This window comes from Clupea harengus, chromosome 17 (assembly GCF_900700415.2).
Source record: "Clupea harengus chromosome 17, Ch_v2.0.2, whole genome shotgun sequence".
NCBI classification, from domain to species: domain Eukaryota; kingdom Metazoa; phylum Chordata; class Actinopteri; order Clupeiformes; family Clupeidae; genus Clupea; species Clupea harengus.
The window spans coordinates 26807670-26830169 of NC_045168.1; the positions used below are offsets into that span (position 1 = coordinate 26807670).

Here is a 22500-nt window from a genome sequence, read left to right on the forward strand (position 1 = left end):
GGAGTCACCTGGGTGTGAAACTCTCAGTCTCTGTGGTGAAGGTGAGACACAGCGATCCCACACTACTGACGTCACGCTGGAGCGCACACTCAGACACGGGAGTTAGGGCTCGGATTGCTTGGGAGCATTTCGCTTGGGCACAATACATAACCACACCTAGCAAACAGATGTATGGCGAGCTCAGGGTTCACAGATGCAAAGATGTAGCCTAGTCACACAACACACAGGGAACACGCACACCACATACTACACACCTATTTACACACTCTTGCACACACACACAACACACAGGGAACACGCACACCACATACTACACACCTATTTACACACTCTTGCACACACACACACAACCAAACACGTGCACACAAACACATGCACACAAACACACAGAGAGGTCTATAAATAAGTGGCTGAAACGACTGTCCCTCCCTCCGGTCCTGGGGCTGACTCTCCTGATCTCCTGCTCATTAGCGAGTGTTCTCTGGCTGCTGATGGGCATCAGGGCTACATCTGCGCCGCGTAAAGCCCATGACCTCCTCTGTCTCATGATGCACAGTGATAGGCATGGCAGGCAGAGGCAGCACAAGGCTGGGCCCGGGTCACTCAGACACATTGAATGTAAAAAGGCAATTAACTTGGATATTTCCCTTAGCCGTCACACGGAAATCCATTTGGCTATTTCTGCCTGCTGCGCTCCTTCTGTCCTGTCTCTGTCTCAGCTGACCACTCAAGCAAGTGTTTGAGAAGGTACTACAACACTGAAGGCATCCATTGCACATGCCTGTACATAAGTTGAAGACCTCACTGAAGTCGTCCATTGCACATGCCTGTACATAAGTTGAAGACCTCACTGAAGGCGTCCATCACACATGCCTGTACATAAGTTGAAGACCTCAACTCTAGGTCTTCTGACTAAAAATAGACAATTATCTGTGCTGCTCATCGAAGGCAGCTGACCAATGCTGTCACAGGCTACCTTTGTTGGGACAACAGGTGGTGAATTTGTTTGTTTGTTGTCAGTGGTAGCACGGCTACTGATATTCACTAATACAGCACAACCTCAGGACTCTCGAAAGAATGGAACTAATGCTGCACTACAAACCTTTATGTATCACTAACTCACACAGTCTGACACACTCAGTTGGTGTAAAAAGAAGAGTGTCTTTTTTACATATAGAGGAAGGTTGTCATTATTAGATTTTAAAAAAAAAACACCCTAACTACCACCAACACTAGTAAAGTCACTCCAAAGACTTCCATCAAAGTTTGGATTAAAAGGTATGGAGCATAAAATGGTTTACTTTAACAGGCTCTGTTCAAACGTATCGCTGAAATCACCTCAGAAAAGTGCTCTACTGAAAATAAATGTATTACCTGGATTATGTTGACCCAAGGAAGATCTTTCTGTACCTGTTTGTTGCAGAGAGCCCAGATCATGGTGACAGATGTAATGCAAGCGCTCTGAGCACAGCGCTTGATGATCATTATCAGAATGCTTGGAACGCTTATGTTTTCCTTTTCACAGTTACTTACAGTTTCTTGGCCAGAGGTCAAAGGTTAAAATGATTTGTCCCCCTAAGTTGAGACATAGACCAGCCGTGCTAAAATTAGCATTGGCAATTTACATTAATTCATTATTAATGAATTACATAGTTTTAATGCAGAGCTGTTAAGGTATAACAACCTCCAAAAATGTCAGCATTGCAACCTAATGTGAGGGACCTGACATTTAATTACAATGAACTTCAGTAGTGTTACAGAGAGCAGAGCTCATGAGAGGTGGTTAAAGGGAAGTAGTGCTGATTACATGACGTTCCTACGGTGGCCCTGGTTGACGGAGTAAAAGAGAGAGAGAGCAGGTATTCCAAAGGCTGGAAGGGATGTGCTACTTTCCAGGATCCCACTTGACACCGGTAAGGTGCTAACTGCTGACAGCCGTGGCAGGGGCATTAGCGCCCAGCTGCATTCTAAAGAGTCACATCACACACCTCCGACAACCAATGGGAGGGCAGGGCAACACACACACACACACACACACACACACACACACACACACACACACACACACACACACACACACACACACACTCACACACACACACAACACACACACACACACACACACACACACCACTGACAAAGAAGGGGTCAAACCCTAGGAACCCTAAGCTCCTGTTGCACGTACACACAGGTCTAACTTGACAAGATTCTTTCTCAGCCTCAACCGGAGACTGCTTTGGGCCTGTCACAGGAAGTATGCAGACTCAGTTAACACTGCGTGTCTGGAGTATCTCCAGGGTTACCCTTCGCTCTTGATTTCTTTCACATTCCCTTGCTAGTGTTTCAGTCATTTCAGTGACGTCATAGTCGTGAAATACTAATGATTACATGCAACAACCATGACATCATCATGAGTTTCTGAGTTCTGTGAAATCATCATCAATGAATTAGAGGTTCCACAGAATCTGCCTCAAAATCGGCAAAATGAGATGCAGAGGGAATAGGTGCATATGGGTTCAGCTATAGGACTTTTAGATGGCCACCTCCTTTAGGTAATTATCCCTTTAAATAACATTTGCATTTTTGTCTACATGAACCCAGTCACCTACTGAATCGAATGGGGCCCTTTCAAAGAGTACCGGGCTGCTACCGAGCTCACTTCCTGCCCACCTATGGGTCCTCTGGTCCAAGCCTGAAAGATTCAGAGGGGCCAAGGTGCTCTATCTGATAACACTTTCGCCTCTCCAGTTACCACCACCTGCTTGGAATCATTCTGATTATTCACACAGGTGCAGGGGCCTGGAGCATGTTGCTCCCATCTGCAGTGATGACTGAGGCCACACACACACCACACACGCACACGCACGCACGCACGCACGCACACACACACACACACACACACACACACATACACAGACACACACACACAGACACAGACACAGACACACACACAGACACACACACACACACACACACACACACACACACACACACACACACACACACACAATCACACAATCACACACACACACACACACACACACACACACACACACACACACACACACACACACCCGTCTCTGAGGGCAAACATCCACTCAGTGAAACACATGCAGACAGGAGTGACTGAGGGCAAATGCACACCAAGACAATGAACATAGACACACACACACACCAGCTTCCGGCAAAAGACTCATGGCTCAGCACACTAACACACACACTAACACACACACACACACTAACACACACACACACACACACACACACACACACACACACACACGCACACACACACTAACACACACACACACACACACACACACACACACACACACACACACACTAACACACACACACACACACAACACACACACACACACACACACACACACACACACACACACACACATATTCACTTCGTACCGATGTAGAGGACCTATTGCAAAGCCAGGACCTATATTCTCCAATTTCCTCGAGTTCACGTCCACAGACCACCAGGGGGGAAGAAAGGCAACAGCACCTGACATTAAGACGATTGATTTAGGGGCGTTGGGGAAAGCTATCCTTACCGCTGAGTCGGGGCCAAATGTATACCTGGACGTCACTGACCCATAAATGCAAGATTACACGTATCAAGTTACTACGCTGAAGTCCTCTAACCCTTACAGCACTCTTTGTGTAGGGCTGATCTCTCATGAGTGTGTGTGTGTGTGTGTGTGTGTGTGTGTGTGTGTGTGTGTGTGTGTGTGTGTGTGTGTGTGTGTGTGTGTGTGTGTGTGTGTGTGTGTGTGTGTGTGTGTGTGTGTGTGTGTGTGTGTGTGTGTGTGTGTGTGTGTGTGTGTGTGTGTGTGTGTGTGTGTGTGATCTCCCATGAGTCGTATGGTCACATTACACCTGTGAATGCTGTTGTCAGGAATGTTAAATAACCATACTGTTAGTGAGACATTTATTTAGTCCAGGCAAAAGGTCATTCAGGCTCACTAGACACAATATTCAGTCCAAACCAAGTCATATAACACACACAACAAGTTGTTGTCATTTCAGTAGTCATTGTTGTTATTGTTGTTGTCACCCACAAACAAATCTAAATGCCAGTATAATCCCTTTGAACTCAACAAACCCTTGGACTGGACTAGAATAATTCTGGTTGAATTTCCTTCAGCTCAGGACGGATGAAATCGTACATTCACAGTGCCTGACCTCACGCACCATGAATATTGCCATTTACAAATTAGAAAACCTACCATTTCAGCACTGACTAATGTCTTTCTTTTTCATATGAAAATGCATCTTAACAAAAAAAATTATAATTGGATGACTATGGTGCAAGGACTGCCTTAGGACTGTTCAACAGCCACAAGTCAAAAGTTTATAATTTTGTGATGCATTGTGAGCATATTGTAGTACAAAATGTCTGAAGAACATAGTATAACAGGATGGGGCATTTAGGAATATTAACTACATTTTAACATATTTACAGCAGCTATGTACCATCTGTGCACTCATTTTTTTAAACACAGAAGAACAGTATGTAAGTATGCTATTTCAGATATGTCCATAAAAGAGGTCTCAAAGAGGCTGTGAAAACGGCAGCACTTCTGCGTCAGTGCGCATATGGTTCCAAGCCGGGCCCTGTCACAGATGCACAGAACGCTAATAAAGGCACTTAAATAACTCGGTTCTAAAAGAGTCCCGAGCGGAAAAAGGCAACACTCACAGCCATATTACACAACTTATCCAAATTCTGTGCCTCCTCCCTTTGACAGTTAGGTCACACGTGGAGAGGGGGAAAATAGACATGTAGAGAAAAGAAATCAAAAATAACATGTTACAAGTTTCATAAGCAAATGACCCACCCCACTGGAGGCATCCCCCACAGAGGGAGATAATATTAGTGGATACATTTGGCCGGGAAATTGTGGCTTGTCTCACTGAGGCGATGTAGCCGAGTGAGGAGCCAGGCTGATTGCCGCTGCATTTCCCCCCATGAATGTCTCTCTGTTCGCTGGGAGCACATTGAGCGTTCAAAAGACGTCAGCAAGTTCGTTGTGTGCTCTGCAGCCAGGGAGTGCTGTAGTGAAGGCTAGTGGACACGCCATAGGGCTGCACTCTTAAATCAACTCTAAAAATAAAATAGGGCTACCACGTGTTTCATGCATATCGTGTATAGTCATTAATTCATTAATGTCAGAGAAATTCATGATGAGCATGAACCAAAAAGTTATCCAAATGCCAAATCTGTGAAATGAGATGAAATATTTGCCGACATTTTGACATGCATTCTGGCCCTTCATACAGTGGCTTTTAAAAAACAGAGAAACGGATTTTTCAAACTGCAAAAACTTCCACGCCAATGGGTTGGTTACTCATCGGCTTGACCCGGCTTTCAGCTGGTTTAACGATGAGCTCATTGCAGGAAAGGAATAGTCGAGAGTTCAATATTTGAACAACGCCACACATCTGAGTTGCTTATGCAATGGGGCCGCGTATATATCATTGTCTCTTTCCACTATCCCACCGACAGAGACCCACACTGCCAGGCCAACAATGCCTGGATCAGTGGCAGCACCTGTTCATGTGTCAGTTAGGATGGAAAACCCCCCTCATCCCACACAGCCTTGAGGCCACAGCTTTACACCCCATGTTTGTGTATGAGTGTCTGGGGGGGGGGGGGGGTTGTTTGTTAGTGTGATACTAGTCAAACTGCTCTGACTTTGCAGCCGGATTAGTTCTGCACAGTGACAGAGTCTGGTTGGTTATTTCTAGCTCCATCCAGGTAGAGTGTATGTTATCCAGGTATATTAGAGCGTATGTACTCAAATAATCTTCAATATACTTTTCAATGTCAAAATGCTATGTTGTCAATGCTAATGACTCCAGGCAGCTAGATGTAAATATGGATGAACAACTGAAATCATCCTGACTTTGATACTTCTCTGAATCTGTAGTGCTATGTGAATGCTCTTTCACAGCCGTTCTTCAATGGTGAACACTAGATTTGTTGATATGGAAGTGGGCTAGTAATGGCAGAGTATGTCAAGCTGGACTTGTAACAGTGATCAAACCATAAATCTGTCAAATAAACCTCTTTTTTTAAAACCCACGCTCACAAAGCATGACCGTCCGTCTGACATTTCACTCCTCATTGGCATTTCCCATGCTATCGTGAAGAGGCCACACCTGAATTTTGGACAAGGTAATGAGGGAGGTCCTTCAAAAAGCTCTCAGTAACACACCAAACCCCCAAAGGCAGCTGTAGATATGAGCCATCTGACCTATCAGGGTGTCCCTCTGGAGCGAGCCCCCCCACCCCCAAGGACTTTTGTTGTCATCCCATTACAGGAAAAGTCATAAAGATTAGCCCCAAGCTCTGCCAAAACCCCCAACCACGGCAGAAATGAGAACAAGGGACCGGAGGGGAGAGAGAGAGAGCGAGGGAGCGAGGGAGCGAGGGAGAGAAGCATCCTCTTGCAGCTGTACAGACATGAGTCAGTGATGTTGACAGTGACATGGGAGGACTGTGTTTGATGCGATCCAAAACAGGGCCGAGCTGACACCCGGGCGCCCAGCAACCTTTTCACTGAAAAAAAGGGGGAGCCCAACTCGTGTGTCTGAGCATGCTGTTACCCAGAAGTTATCTTTTATACTTATAGCATATGATAGCCCAACAAATGATGTATTAAATAACAAAGCGAATACAATGGTACCCCTTGCTCAACTGAAATAGATGCTGTTCAATGTAATCATTGGAAGGCCCTTTTATCGCTTCACAAATCACAAAAATGAGCAACAGTTACAAAGTTGGCGCTACACTACAATGAATTATTCACAGGCTATTAAGTTAAGATAAGATTGTTTACAGAGTAACATGGGACGGTTTGGAAATAAAAACCATCAACAAAAAGTGTAGGGTTTTAAATGTCCACTCCATGTGCCCTTGACAACAATTCCAGATGAAACAGCTTTAGCCTTGTAGCTTTCATCTCCAATGTCAATTCAGTCACAGTGATCCCATCGGATAATCCATACACATACCAATCAGACCAATGGCCTTAGCTGCCCCCTCTAACCAGATCTATCCTTCTCCATGAGTGAGTTGCTTGAAAAGCAAAGATGAAACAGGCAAGAGACAAGACGACTTACCACCAGATTCCCGATCACCATGACCAACATGAAGACCAGGATGCACATGGGCTGGCCCGCCACTTCCATACAATCCCACATGGTCTCGATCCACTCGCCGCACAGCACCCGGAACACGATGAGGAAGGAGTGAAAGAAGTCCTTCATGTGCCAGCGAGGCAGCGTACAATCCTTGGAGATCTTGCACACGCACACCTCGTAATTCTTGCCGAAGAGCTGCATGCCGACCACGGCGAAGATGAAGACGATGATGGCCAGCACGAGCGTGAGGTTCCCCAGCGCTCCCACGGAGTTGCCGATGATCTTGATCAAGGTGTTCAAGGTGGGCCACGACTTTGCCAGCTTGAAAACCCTCAACTAAAGGGGAAGGAGGTAAGAAAGGATACAGTTGAGAATCAACATTAAAAACACAGCTGTAAATATTTATGGAGAGAGTGATTACTGCTTGTCTATTTACAGCCAGATTTGAAGTACGCTCTTCAGACAAGGACACTGGCTCCATTGCTAAAGGGACACCCTGGTAAATACAGTCTCAGTTCACTCCTTTGAGCATTGGCTTTCCTTTGGATGCCGTCTCAGTGTACTGTGGAAACGGCCGTAATCTCCTGACTTTAACAGATTACTCAGCAACCCAATCTTGGCCTTCTCTCGCACAGTGAAGGCTTAACTAAAGCATAGGCCTACAAAAGTGTACATGGTGTACCTCAGGACAGCATGCACAGATTTCAAGTCACTCAGGTGAGTCAATGTCTTTAAAAGAAAACTAAAAACCGACCTCTTCACATTAGCCTTTAACTAGCTACCACTTCGCACTATATATATATATATAAATACTTTTAATTTAATTTAATTTAATTTAATTTAATTTAATTTAATTTAATTTAAATCTCTACTGGTGATATTAAGGGGTTAGATTAAATATATCTCTATAATTATAATTTTTTTTTTTTTTGCACTATATCTGAGTTATGTTTCTTTGATGTCTATTTTTATGTGCATGTCATTTCTTTGTGCATATTATGTATTTGCTGTAAAGCACTTTGAGCTGCATTCTTTTGCATGAAAGGTGCTATATAAATAAAGTTTTATTATTATTATTTTTATTATTATTAATGTCGGGCAAAGTAAACCTTTGACACTTTAACCACTGTCATCATCCTGTCCATCACTCACACCACCCACATTTAACACTTTTCGAGTGAGCTAAAGGTGGCGATAAGACCAAAAATGAGTCAATGAAGTTTTACTTTGGCACAAGGATCATCCAGAATGTTTCTGAATGCATGTAAGGGGAAGGCTGCCAGTGAGTTTAGAGTTTTTAGAAGTCTGCGACTGCAAAAGAGCGGTTGAGGACAAGCCCTCAGTCTTCTGCTGACTTCACAGAGCTGCCTCTGGAGAGTAACACACCCCATGCCCGCTGAGCTGAGCATCATCAGTGGACTGAGCGGGACGTGCAGGTGGTGACAAGAGGAGGACACTGAGAGGCATGCATGAATGTCCATGGGGCGCAAAGGTTACCAGTCTGAAGGATCGCAGGACGGACAGGCCCTCCACATCAGACAGACCCAGCTCCATCAGGCTCAGGCAGACGATGATGCTGTCGAAAATGTTCCAGCCTTGCTGAAAATAAAAGTACGGGTCCAGAGCGATGATCTTCAGAACCATCTCAGCAGTGAAGATTCCAGTGAAGACCTGCAAGAACAACAAATACAGACAAATGGAACAACAGTGAGGAGAGGAAGGCAAGAGAGGGAGAAAGGAGCTGACACAGGACCTGACCTGGCTGTTCCTGTTTTACATGGAGAGTCAGGTCACTGACTGGAACAAGTGTCTACTATACTTAACTTCCTTTTCAAAGTTGCAGTCCAACAAGCACAAATTGTGTGTCTCTCATTTGTTTTCTAAGTTTGGGAAAATATATGACTTAACTGAGGGAGCAGATGGAGACTCTACATTATATTTCTGTAAATAGTTGTGCAAGCAAAGCTTTAATATTGTGTTCCAGTTAAAATGAAATATGCTCAGTCTATACTTTCTAAAAAACGCTGTTTTAGGCACATCCTTGGCACTTTCATGTTGGCATGACGGATTGGCCCACCGTTGCAGGAAACAGGGGGTGTGTCTGTGGGCAATGTGTGTGTAGAGGAGGGGGGTGGGGGTGGAGGGGTGGGGATTGGAGTCGGTGGTGAAGGACTGCACACGGAAAGGTCTGGAACAGCTGTGACAGGTCTGTGGTTTGTTGTGATTTTTTCTCTGCTTTCCTGTCTGCACTCTGCTTGTTGTTCCTGAAGGATGATTGGTTGGATGTGACACAGGATACGTGACACTCTGGTGGAGCATGGGGTGTGTGTGGGGTGGGGGGTGTGAGGGGGTGGGGGTGTGAGGGGCTGGGTCTCAGCATCAGAGACAGGCTCTAGGAAGCCCTGACCCCGGCATTAGACCACTGAAGCTTCACAGACTGCCAGACTTCCACAGCAACGTCTGGCATTTTGCTTTAACTTGAGTAGGCTTGGTGTAGGTCACATCTGGTAATGAACCCTTCAAACTGGCAACTCTCATGCCCCTTAAAATCAGACTTCTCAGCGCTACTTCACACATTTCTGCCTCGTGTTCAAATGTGCACTGACAAGAAATTAATGAAGACATAACACCTTGTTTAACCGATCGATTACAGTGCCCATACAGTCTCTTTCCCAGTCACCTGAAGCGTAACTACCCCCCTTCTCAAACAGAACCTAGAAATATGAGCAGGATCTTTACAGTCTCACTGTAGGATATACGCCCTCATATTCAACCTGACTTCAGCTTGGATCTTATCTTTTGTTTGCCTCAAGTGACTTACCGTCAAAACACACCTTTCCAAAAGGCCCATCCACATTACATTAACCCAAAGAATATTTCCAGAATATTCCATCAGTTATAATAAGCTCTTTCAAAGGCCACTAGTATATTACAGTCTACATTAGTTTAGCGCTTTGTATGACATTCTCTCTTTATTTTGGAGAGAGGAAGCCCTGAGGCCCTTGAAGAGTCTAGCATCTATCAGAAATGCATGGTCTGCCACAGACAAAGTGTCCCAAAATATATGGAGAATTTGTTCAGTGTTTGGACGTATTAGTATTGATTCACCATTATCATATCAGTTTCTGGCAGCCCACGTTTTTATGACAGCATTCCACAGACCTCTAAAGTGGGGTGAGCTGGATATTTCCTCACACCACTGGGTGATGCCAGTTTGCTTTGAATCGAACTGCATCATACTCATTTTCAGTGCATGCTAAATTACCTCTGTTTATTTTTTTAAACATGCATTAAAAATATGTTTTAGACATTTTCAGATAACTTACAGTCAAAATGACACATGCACAAATCCCAATTAAAAATTCAATACTGCTTTAGCTGCTAATAAAAATGTTATAATTGGGTTCGAAATGACATCATTGTTATGTCTCTGATTTTTCTTTTACATGACATCACTCAGAACATTCAAAGCATCCAATGAACAATATACATTGCAATGACTGCTCATGGTGGCCTGTGACATGCCGTGTGATTCTATGGAACAATCCTTTTTCCCAATTTCATGGGTGTCACAATATGTTCCTTTAACTCCATGCCGAAAAATGCATCAAAAATAAGCTGGCATCTCATGTTATGTACAGTAATTGCTAAACAGATCCTCTTGACCCTAAATAAAGCCCTCCATCGCAGCCGATGCAGAGCTGCGTGAGACGGGGAGCGAGGGTGCGCAACACCACACATCACGGCAGCCGTGACTCATGGAGCGGCTGACTCAGACACGCCTGTCTGTCTCTCTCCTGTCCTGTCCTGTCCTGTCCTGTCCTGTCCTGTCCGCCAGACAAACGTCTCTCTCTCGCTCTCTCTTGTCATGCCAGAGCCATGCCGAGCAAGCATGTTTCTCAGGACACGCACACCGATGACACCGCCGATGACACCCTCTACTCCGGCTACCTGCCGCACGCTCTGCCACCGATGGGAAGAGGTGGACTGACACTTGACAGTGTTTTGGCCAGAAACGAGACTCGGGGCATGTCTAGCCTTGCAGGACACAGACTACTCCAGTGTAGCTGGGTTAAAGTGAAGACGGCAGGGTGGGGACTACCCGTGAGGTGAAGAAGGCAGAAGAGATGCCTGCTGACAGGGACCCCTCAAAAGACTTAGCCATGTATCATCCCAGACAAACCCCGCAATTCTCATTATATATACAAAAGGATTATTTTCACCTCACTGCTAACATAAGCAGCTGCAGTACTTTCTCAACTTTAGGAGCCTAACACCTCACCACTTTTCTGCGTCTCTGGTAATCACTTTGTATGTCTTGTACAAACTGATCACATGGCTTTTGTAGCCCACACACTGTAAATGTGTCCTGTCATAAAAATGAGGCCACAACCCCTGTGTCACAGTGAACGCGAAACGAAACAAGTGACAGAGACAGCCATTTGATGACTGTTACAGCCTCCAGGCAAGTGTGAACAGTTAGCTTGCACCAGATGCCACCGGCTAGCGATGCCTTTCAACTTCTGCTCAGACGGAGGTGACAAAGACAATAATGGCGCCGGTCATGCAAAAATGACATGAGAGAGAGAGAGAAAGGGGAAACATCTATTTTTCACCGTCTCCTCCGCCCAAACCTGCTCTCTCGACCCCGCTCTGGTGGCTGTGACTGCCACTGCTCTGGGCCCCCTGTTCAATAAACACTGTCCAGAGTGTCAGGACACCGCACTGAACAACTGGAGCGAGAAATGCTCGGGAGTCAGTTGTCCTACATTGACTTATTTCATACGCTAAAAAAAACAACAAAGACGAAGTGGCACTTTCAGCACATGAATACTTCAATGCATGAGAAACATAAAAAACATGAAATGCTGATGATAACCTTCATGAGTAGAGGACCCAATCATACAACAGTGTGTGGCTGTATTAATATATATAAATAACATATACCAGACATATGCATAAAAAAACATAACAACGCGCACAGCGTCTCTACCAAGTCCTCGTAAAGTTCTTGCAAGGTCTTGGTGCTGGGTCACGGCTCCGGCAGGGCAGGGCAGGAGCGCTGTATTATGGGATGGAGGTGATTACTCAGAACGAGTACATCATGATTGGCACTGACCTTGCCCTCTAGGTGGACGGACGGGTGCACCTGAACCATGCCAAGGCTGGATTCATCTGACCGTATCACATTCCACATGTCCTTTGTTCCATTCGCGTGTGTTCTTTGGATCATGGTTCTGGCCAAAGCAATGTCACGTGTCATCGGTGGTTAGAGTTTAGAAGCCTGTCTCCGTTCACCTTGTGCTAATGAAGCTGCCTGCTTTTTGAGTGCAGTCGATGTCAAACTGCTTGCCCGTCCTGCTTAACACTTTCAAATGAATGCATTAATGTGCAGGAGACTGTACTTTCTTCCTTAATGGCATCCTAAACTCCGAGCCCCATGCCAACGTCACCTTTGGCAAAGTTCCCCGTGAAACATTAGAGCTGAGCTGTCTCCGTCAGTTAAGTTCCTTGTCCATGAAGAGTGCCCTTACACACATCCCCCCTTTTAAAGTTCTCATTATGTTGCAGCCATGCTAGCAAAAAAAAAAAGCGTAAAAGCAATCAGGTGTATCAAACCTTTTATACTTGACCTTGTGTGTCCAATGACACCAACAACATGCTTAATGTATTAAGGTGCCAATTAATGAGGAGAAATAAGTGATGGCCGGCTACCTTCCCCCATAACACGTCCATTTGTACTCAGAAATAATACCAGCGAAGCAAAAAAGCGACTCACCAGGTTGCCGACGGAGAGCATGGTGTTGAACTCCTCGGTCATGGGGTAGTGCTCCATGGCCATGAAGAGGGTGTTGAGGACGATGCAGATCGTGATGGCCAGGTCCAGGAAGGGATCCATCACCATGAACTTTATGAGCTCCTTCAGCCGGAGCCAGTTGGGGCTGCACCTCCAGATGAGGTACTTGTGGGCGAAGACGTACCAGCAGGGGTGGCACTTCTGCTGGGCTTCCTCCAGCTCTGTGACACCACACGGGGGACAGACAGGAGGGCTGAGTGAACCAAGAAACTGAGTGCCAAGCATTATGTGCACGGGGCTATTAGCAGTCAGTCTTCAGTCACTTGGCTTAATGCATGTATGCATCCACTTAACAGACTCAGTAGGTGACAATTCTTCATAGTGTGTCCTACCCTTTTCTAAATTGTTGAAGCAGGCATTTCAAAGAACTACTTCCAGGGATCCCAGTACAAAGAGTACAGGTAATTGTTGAAATGATCTAAATACACTTTTGGAGTAAATGAGCATCACACCCAGGTCTAGCTGTTGAACAATAGATGAAGGTTGAATCAGATTGGGTTTTATGACAGTGGAGGAGGCTGTAACAATTGATACCCCATAACAAGCCATTAGACAGAGACGGACGAGAAGACAGCAGAAAGAAATAAGCCTTCAGCTACATCTCACCTAGTAAAGGTAAATCTTAGGGTTTTCATTTTTCAGTCTATGCTTAATGCTAAAAACAATATGAATATTTCAAGGTAACTCACCTTAACTCTTAAACCTAAACCTGTCATAAAGGTCATTAATATCTGGATATTAGGATATTAATACTCTTTCCCTCACTTAGCTCTTAAAATCACCGCAGCCCACATGGGACGGCTGCTACTGATTCACATCCGTCTGATAAATGTAATTCAAGCCTACATTTCACTAAGCCACCGGGATTGATAATGTCATATTTTCACTGACAGAGCTAGATAACTTAGGCCTCGTGAGTCTCTTCACATAATTGGAATTTTTTGCATCATAAACATCATACAAAGTTTTGGTTCCTTCCTTTGTGAACTCATAGTGAGAGTGTAGAGCAACTGTTTCATTCCAGGGGGCCTCTGGGATTCCACTGACTGCGGCACACAGAAAGAGATTTCTCACGGGAGACTACGGGGAGCAGATGGGGAAGTCTTTCATTGGTGTTATTTATTTCTATGCTACCGCATGGCTCAAATCATGACTAGAAGTATGTAGCATCGACCAAACCTATATTGCTGTATCGGCAAGAAAGTAGGCACGACATTGGTCTCTGTCATCACAGGTAAGTGTGTGTCCTAAAATATAATCTTATTTGTTTCCTAAAAAGCAGGTTAAGACCAAAACAACAAATGATCCCAAAATATTTATATTATTACTCTATTCATTTATTATCTCTTAAGTATTATGTGCATCATTTAATTAGATCATATGGACCTTACAGCAACTTAAATATTGCATTGAGATTCTTTATTTTAAACTTTGAGAATCTCTCTGGTGGTAGGCATGACTTTAGAATGTCTTGTACAAACTGTGTGTGTGTGTGTGTGTGTGTGTGTGTGTGTGTGTGTGTGTGTGTGTATGCGTGTGTGTGTGTGTGTGTGTGTGTGTGTGTGTGTGTGTGTGTATGCGTGTGTGTGTGTGTGTGTGTGTGCGTGTGCGTGTGCGTGTGTATGCGTGTGTGTGTGTGTGTGTGTGTGTGTGTGTGTGTGTGTGTGTGTATGCGAGTGTGTGTGCGTGTGTGTGTGTGTGTGTGTGTATGTGTGTGTGTGTGTGTGTGTGTGTGTGTGTGTGTGTGTATGCGTGTGTGTGTGTGTGTGTGTGTGCGTGTGCGTGTGCGTGTGAGTGTGTGTGTGTGTGTGTGTATGCGTGTGTGGTGTGTGTGTGTGTGTGTGTGTGTGTGCGTGTGTGTGTGTGTGTGTGTGTGTGTGTGTGTGTGTGTGTGTGTGTGTGTGTGTATGTGTGTGTGTGTGTGTGTGTGTGTGTGTGTGTGTGTGTATGCGTGCGTGTGCGTGTGCGTGTGCGTGTGCGTGCGTGTGCGTGTGTGTGTATGTGCGTGTGTGTGTGTGTGTGTGTGCGTGTGTGTGTATGTGCGTGTGTGTGTGTGTGTGTGCGTGTGTGTGTGTTAGTGTGTGTGTGTTAGTGTGTGTGTGTGTGTGTGTGGTGTGCGTGTGCGTGTGCGTGTGCGTGCGCGTGCGCGTGTGTGTTAGTGTGTGTGTGTGTGTGTGTGTGTGTGTGTGTGTGTGTGTGTGTGTGTGTGTGTGTGTTAGTGTGTGTGTGTGTGTGTGTGTGTGTGTGTGTGTGTGTGTGTCTCACCCTCCATGGCATCGGTGAGGCAGCTGGCTGCGCTCATGGTCCGCTCCCTGCGTGAGAGCTCCTCCACGGAGATGGGGCTGGGGAGCAGCATGCTGCTCAGCTCATTGGTGGAGTTCGGGCCCTGGCGGAGGAACGGAAAATCAGGCAAAACAAACCATAGAATACCACTTTCAAATCCATGTCAAAGGCTAACAGGCATCCAGTTGTACGTTTCCTCCTTGTGAAAACACTAACGAAGTGAGACGGAGTACTCTTTCACTGACCTCATGGAGAAAATTGTTTGATTTGATATATTTCAACAGCTTCTACTGGGGTTTTCCGACAATAACATCTGCCAACAGTCATTCTTTGTACACCTTGGGTAGCTGGCCCATACTCTCAGTGTACAGAAGAAAGGACAAACCCACTTTGGTAACCTCTATACCAGCGCTTTGGTTGAAAAGAAATCAGGAAAAAACAAAGGACACGGCGCATGCTTTTCATGATCACACTATCCTACTGAAAAGGTCTCTTGCTGACCCAAAGAACATGAATAATTACGATAATAATAATAATAATAATAATAATAATAATAATACTTATACGATAATAAAGAGCACTGGATAAATCACAGCTGCAACTAAAAATTATGATACAACATGGAGATTATCAGCACCTCTCCAACAGCAGGTACCCAGTGTAACACACTGTTTCACGTGACAGTCCTGCCCCAGCCAAACAACAACAACAACAACAAAAATAAACAAAGAGACAAACAAGAAAACACAAGAAGACTCTCTGCTGAGGTCCTAAGTCAGCCTGATTGGTTTTGTGAGTGATGCCGGGAGTCGTGGGCCTGACTTGAGTTGGCATGCACGCGCTGTTCTGCTTGGGCTGGGGCTGGGGCTCGGGCACGAGACGTCACTTCAGGCAGACCCTTCACGCTGATGCACAATTCTCACCATGACCCCGCAGATGAAGGGTGGAGAGAGTTTGGGTGGAGGGGCTCTCTAACCGATGTCAGGTCAATGGCAACAGGATGAGTAAGCGACAACACACAATCACAAACCGAATGCGGAACACGAACATGTGTGCATTTAGAAGCTTACACAACCACTTGGTTGGCCTTGTTTTATGACGAGATAAGACTGTTCGCTGCCGTGTTTTTCACAGATTGTTTGTGAAGGGTTTTTGCTGCTTGTGATTGAAAACACCGGTAATGTCTTCAAAAACGTGTCATCCAGTAACCATTTTGTGACCAGGATTTTGTATGTTTTTGCAAAACATTCATATTCACAGTCTAATATCCTGCTATATCAACAACACATTTTAGGCCAGTCTAACAACAGCGACACTGTACCGGTCCACTTTGTTTAAATTAAGGGCCGAGAGTCAATTACTCCTTATTTGTCTGCAGCAATGACACTCTGATCATATAATGGCTTTTTGATCCCAGGTAATCAAAGCGGTGACGCACAGGCACTTTGTCTCTGCCCACGTCACCGCCCACCTCCACACTGTTTGGGTGCGAGGAAACTCCAGGCCAGTCTCCCCCGAGTGAGACGGAACACCAGAGCACCTCTCCTTCAGCATCTGTTGCTACGTTACCATGGCTGCATTACCAGGACAACGGGGCACCCGTGCCCCCTCCCCCCCCCCTCCTTTTCTCTCACTCATCCAAAGCAGAGAATTGAGTCAAGGCAACCGCCCTGAGCGACCAAACAGCTTGCTGGAGTTCTCTTCGCTTTATTTGAGACAAATCTTGACTGCTTGGGAAGTAATATAAGCCCTCTAGTCTTGGCTACTCTTTACAAATAAACACTTCATAACGAATCTATCAAATATTAACCCTTCATATCTAATCCATCAGAGGTATAACACTTGTGGGCTGTGCATGCTTCCTACTAGATATAATTCACCGATAAGTCACCATCAGCCAAACAGCAGAATAAATCATGATTTCTTCGTTGAAGAATTCTAAGAATTCGGTGACGTCCGTGATTTATTTTTTTCAGCTTATTGACAGTCAGGGGGATTGCCATTAGCATTCATGGACGACCTCGGGTCTGGCTGTTTACTAATGAGATATATTACAGGAATGAAAACATAGCTGAAATGAAATGTTCGAGGGGTCTCACAATATCGAAAGCCAATACAGTCACAGGGGTGGGACAGGGTGGCAATCAGGACGGATGTCAGAGAGTGCAGTGAGAGCGAGTCTGATCATAGACGTGCTAGCTGTTCTCAGAACGGACTGATGTCAGAGAGTGCAGTGAGACCTGATGAGTCTGATCATTGACGTGCTAGCTGTTCTCAGAACGGACTGATGTCAGAGAGTGCAGTGAGACCTGATGAGTCTGATCATTGACGTGCTAGCTGTTCTCAGAACGGACTGATGTCAGAGAGTGCAGTGAGACCTGATGAGTCTGATCATTGACGTGCTAGCTGTTCTCAGAACGGACTGATGTCAGAGAGTGCAGTGAGACCTGATGAGTCTGATCATTGACGTGCTAGCTGTTCTCAGAACGGACTGATGTCAGAGAGTGCAGTGAGACCTGATGAGTCTGATCATTGACGTGCTAGCTGTTCTCAGAACGGGGGCTCACCGTTGGGCTTATTTGTTTTAACCTGCCAGCACTGTGCTATTTCTTACCACACTTCATGTCCTGTGGCAGCTCTAAATATTTACATACAAAATACAACATACATTTAATAGTGCAATATTTCAGATTTACAATACATTTCGGCTGAGTGAGCAAATATATAGTGCCTGTAGTAATAATATATGAGTATAAAGGCCCTAGTGTAGTATATAGTGTTTTTTTGGACACAAACTAGTGTCACTGGTACCAGAAGGTTTGGTTTGTTGTTGTTGTTCTTAGTTCTGCCACTGAGAGGACTTCTTCATTTATAGCGTATCCCTTGATCAACTTCTGTTGCACTCATGAAAGATGCTTTATTGTATAGTAGAGGCTTTTTAGGTGTGCTATTCTATGGAACCAAAACAGAGTGTGTGTTTTTTTTTTAACAAAACAAGATCTGCAATATTTTTTTCCACATAACTAAAAGACAGTCATTAAAATGAATTATATTATTGTTGTGTTCTTGTTTTGTGTCATTGGATGTCAATTATGTCATTGTTAATGCTCTTTTTTTTGTACTTGTTCTGATGTACCTTTTTGTTTCTTCATGTCAGCCTTTTTCAGGTTTTTTAAAGGCTGATAGTCTTTTCAATGTCAGTGCTTTTCAACGTCAACTGTTTTCATGTCTCTGTTTTGCAGTGGAATTGACCTATGGCTAAGCCCCGCCCCTCGAACGCAGACGAGCCAATGGCAGTTTAGTAACAACTGCACTCGGACATCTTGAGTTTTCAACTCCATAGAGTAGCATTAGAAACCGTGATTCTTCACTTGTTTTATGGGGTTTGTTGTAATGTAAGTTGAACAAAAATGGTCAAACGATGTGCATGGGGTAGATACAACACTTATACGAGGTATCATGAGAGGATAGGCAATGGGGTATATTTGATCCCATTTCCCAAACTAAAACAAGGCAGGGCCAAATGTCTCCGGTGGATTCAGTTGTGTGGCAGACCACAGTCAACTCTACGTTCATTAGCTATCTGCCATACTCTTGTTAGGTTGGATTTTTCCTCTGCTAAAGCAATCAACTACGCCTACATGATCATAGGCATACTCATTATTCACATTATTGTCATTGACAGTACCGGCTTACTTTCACCACTGATGTTATACTAGGCTTAGGCAAGTTATCTCTGGCAAAAACGGTTAAAACTAGCTAACGTTAACATTAGCTATTCACTAGGTGCGCTAGCGTAGCTATGTCAGTTATCGGACAGTTTGTTAAAAATCAGCCATTCTATTAAACAATCGATATGCACAAGTACACATACGTTTAATAATGAATTAACATGACAACGTGAACATTTGCCGATAACACACGCATGTTACCGGTTACGATAGCTAGCTAGACAGTTAGGACACTGTCCTGTCAAGGGCAGGTTAATGCTAGTTATAATAAACGTAGGTCTACATCTCAGTGCCTCTCCAGATTAGTTAAATTAACTGAAGGTAAATTAATTTAATCTTTCCCTGCGGTGCATGAACAATGCTGGTATTGGATGTATTTATCTGCAATCGTGATGACCGTGAGATGAGGCTTCTCCCTCTTGCATAGTGATCTGTACATTTTCGCCTCAAATTTAAGCTTGTTATCCACCATATCTAGTTTTAAATTGTATACATATCCCTCGATTGCATAATGAAGTCCCTTTTGAAGGCTTCTAGACGAAATCAGGTTCTTTTGTCTCCAAAAGTTGTCTAGAGCCTCTTAGGATATCGTTTTGACACTGATAGCTGCCATTGTAAACTCTAGTCAGCTCTGATAACTTGTCCGAGTTAGCAACAGTAACTAAGGGGGGCGGGGCTTAGCCATAGGTCAATTGGAGGGGTTTGGTGGGAGGGGCAAAAATGACATGATTTGTGTTCGAATGAGGGCGTGGTCTAATGAGGGGGAAAACAAGAAGGGAATTCCTATGCAGTTCAACAGGTCTCCTCAGCCAAAAAAACAATATACATGGATAATTTAAAACCTGGTGATAAAACTACAATACCTAGCTAAACTGGACACTTTCAGGATGGATTAGTGTCCCAACATTGTGTACACTTAGTGAAATTTGCATTAATTGTATCCTAAATGCCTTGTGCTCCTCTGTCCAGTCTTAGCTCAGATTAGCAGACTTATGTTAGCTTGTGACAGACTAGCTAATGTTCCAAAGTAAAGTTAGCCTTTTTAACTAGAGTACATTTCTGACATCGTACCTAATTAGCTGAAACAGTCTTTCACACTAACGTTGGTGACATACATTACAATCACCATTTTTTTATCTTGTCTTGAACATCAGGCTACAGTGCCCATTGCAGACATAGCATAGGCTACGTTACATAGGCTACCGTATGTGCAGGTTGGATTCCATAGACAAACATGATCCTCACGGCAAACTGATAGAGACCTCTTCAACCTCTTGGGGTGACAACAAATATTGAGACTTTTTTCAAGTTGTTTGCAGTAAAAAAAAAATCAATAAATAGTAGCAATAACAATTATTATTTAATTATTATAAGCCAATGTTCTATTTTTCAGTTTAGTTTTTTCATCATTTTTTTCAATGCCAAACTTAAAACACAAGCACCAATGTCTCACAAAAAAAGCAGTTACATACATTCAAAGGCTGGAGCTGGCTAATCCTCTCAAATACTGATATTTATTCAGTATAGTGATTTCCACTTTCATGTCATTAATGATCAAGGTTAAAAATCTCTAAGTCTATCCTTTACGGCATTACTTTTCCTGTCTGTCCATATCAGTACATCATTAGCAGCATGATGCTATCATTCACACCATTTAAATGAATTTCCAAACAACTGAAGAATAATAATGTTTTAATATTATTAGCAATCGTTAACGCTTAATAACTTAAAATCCCTTCAATGTAACAGCTTCAAGCAAACCAGAAATTGAAACTATGTTAGCCGTCACATAAACATGCGCATGAGCCATCAAATATGCAAATCCACCAAACCTCCCCTATGCTGTATACTGTGCACTATCCTAAATGTACCATATGATGCATAATATATATATATATATATACTGTATATATATATATATATATATTTACTGAACCGTGACTGTACTCACACTCTCTTCCTTGACCTTCTCCATGGTGCAGGCAGGTAGCGGCAGTGCTGTGAGAGGCCCCTGGCCTGACATGCCATTCTGGTCCATGGCCACAAAGATCTTGCCGTTGATGTTGAGGCTGGGTAGAAACACCCCCGACCCATGGCTGGCGATGCTCTGCGTGCTGGTGCGACGCTTGTGCCAGGGCGGCACCAGAGATCCTGCCCGGCTGTCCGCGTCTCCATGGATGCTGAACTCGTCGTCAGCGAAGTCCGCCTCCGAGTCTTTGTTGCGCGGGCGGAAGTTGAAGATGCTGACCTGGCTGCCCCTCCTGGTGCGCGATGACAGCGTGCGTACGAGAAATGCGCGTGTTGTGTGCTGGGAAGGAGACAGGAGAAATGGGAGGGTTTGTTGTGAAAGGGGGTTTGGAGTACTCACTGCAGGGTAGTCAATGTCTATATGCTGTCAGTTGACTACCACTGTCATTGGCCCTTTTTTGTTAAGTCTGACTGAGGCTGACAAACCTTCATGCCCTCTATTGTGTCGATCTTTTGTGTTTTTTCGTCACACTCGTTCTCCGGCTCTTCAAACAAGGTTCTTTGGCTTTTTCTCCGAGCTTTTTCTCCTGCCGTGAGGTATGGAGAGAGATCTGGAGAAATCACCGACTCGGTCTCTGTCACTTTCTGAAAAGTGAGTGGGGCATGACAAGGGTGGCGAGGGAAAAAAAACACGCCGCAGTTAAAGGAGTTTCAGAGCAGCTTAAATAGCCCGAAAGACAGAGACCCCAGACAGCGCATTGCAAATATCTGGGACCTACAGATGCAGACATGGAGATCTCAATCACATCATATACTCCATTGCATTGTCATCTTCTTCTCCATTATTCTGAATGTCTCTAGTATGATTAAACAGGCTTAAACACCATAACAGCACATCTACGCCTTGAAGCGTTTAGGCTGTTTCTATAGGTGGAGGACTGACTGAAAGAGAGAGAGTTTTGGAGACGTACTTGCTGCTCCTGCCGCAGGCGCTCCATAGCTTGCTGAAACTCGCGGTCCTTCTGCAGCGCCTCAGCGATGGTGGCCTGGTTCTGCTCCTCGTACGCCATGGCCACCACCGCCAGGATCAGGTTCACCAGGTAGAAGGAGCCCAGGAAGATGACCACCACGAAGAACACCATGTAGGTCTTGCCCGCTGATCGTAACGTCTACGTCAGACAAGGCAAGGAAAATTGACACAAGTTGACACAGGTTGTCAAACGCTGTGACTCTAAAAAAAAAATCTACATCCAAGCATTTTATAAAGCACATCCGTTCTTCCTATTCCTTTGGTGATTTTTGTTTGTTATTGCATGTTTATAATATTGAGAATTATAGCAAAGCCTGATCTCCTACACAATCTGATTAAATGAGAGCTGTAATCAATACGCGCATCTGAAAAGATTTAATTAACACCATGAAGAGTGGAGCGCTTTTGCGGCGTCATTTACCTGATGATAGAGATTCTCCCAGTAGTCTTGAGTCATGAGTCTGAAG

At 44.5% G+C, this 22500-nt stretch overlaps 1 protein-coding gene across 2 annotated transcripts in view; it reads right to left on the reverse strand.

The window, feature by feature from the left end:
• Positions 1-22500, reverse strand: part of scn5lab (sodium channel, voltage gated, type V-like, alpha b) — a 107090-nt gene that overhangs the window by 42388 nt on the left and 42202 nt on the right. For both annotated transcript variants that reach the window (XM_031583531.2, XM_031583530.2), the window contains exons 9-16: positions 22455-22500; positions 21975-22172; positions 21490-21648; positions 20987-21343; positions 15287-15407; positions 12944-13182; positions 8662-8835; positions 7144-7500 (exon numbers count right to left, since the gene is read on the reverse strand). The exon at positions 22455-22500 is cut by the window's right edge and continues 96 nt beyond it. In XM_031583531.2, coding sequence (XP_031439391.1) covers positions 7144-7500; positions 8662-8835; positions 12944-13182; positions 15287-15407; positions 20987-21343; positions 21490-21648; positions 21975-22172; positions 22455-22500 — 1651 coding nt within the window. The remainder of the gene's footprint in view (positions 1-7143; positions 7501-8661; positions 8836-12943; positions 13183-15286; positions 15408-20986; positions 21344-21489; positions 21649-21974; positions 22173-22454) is intronic.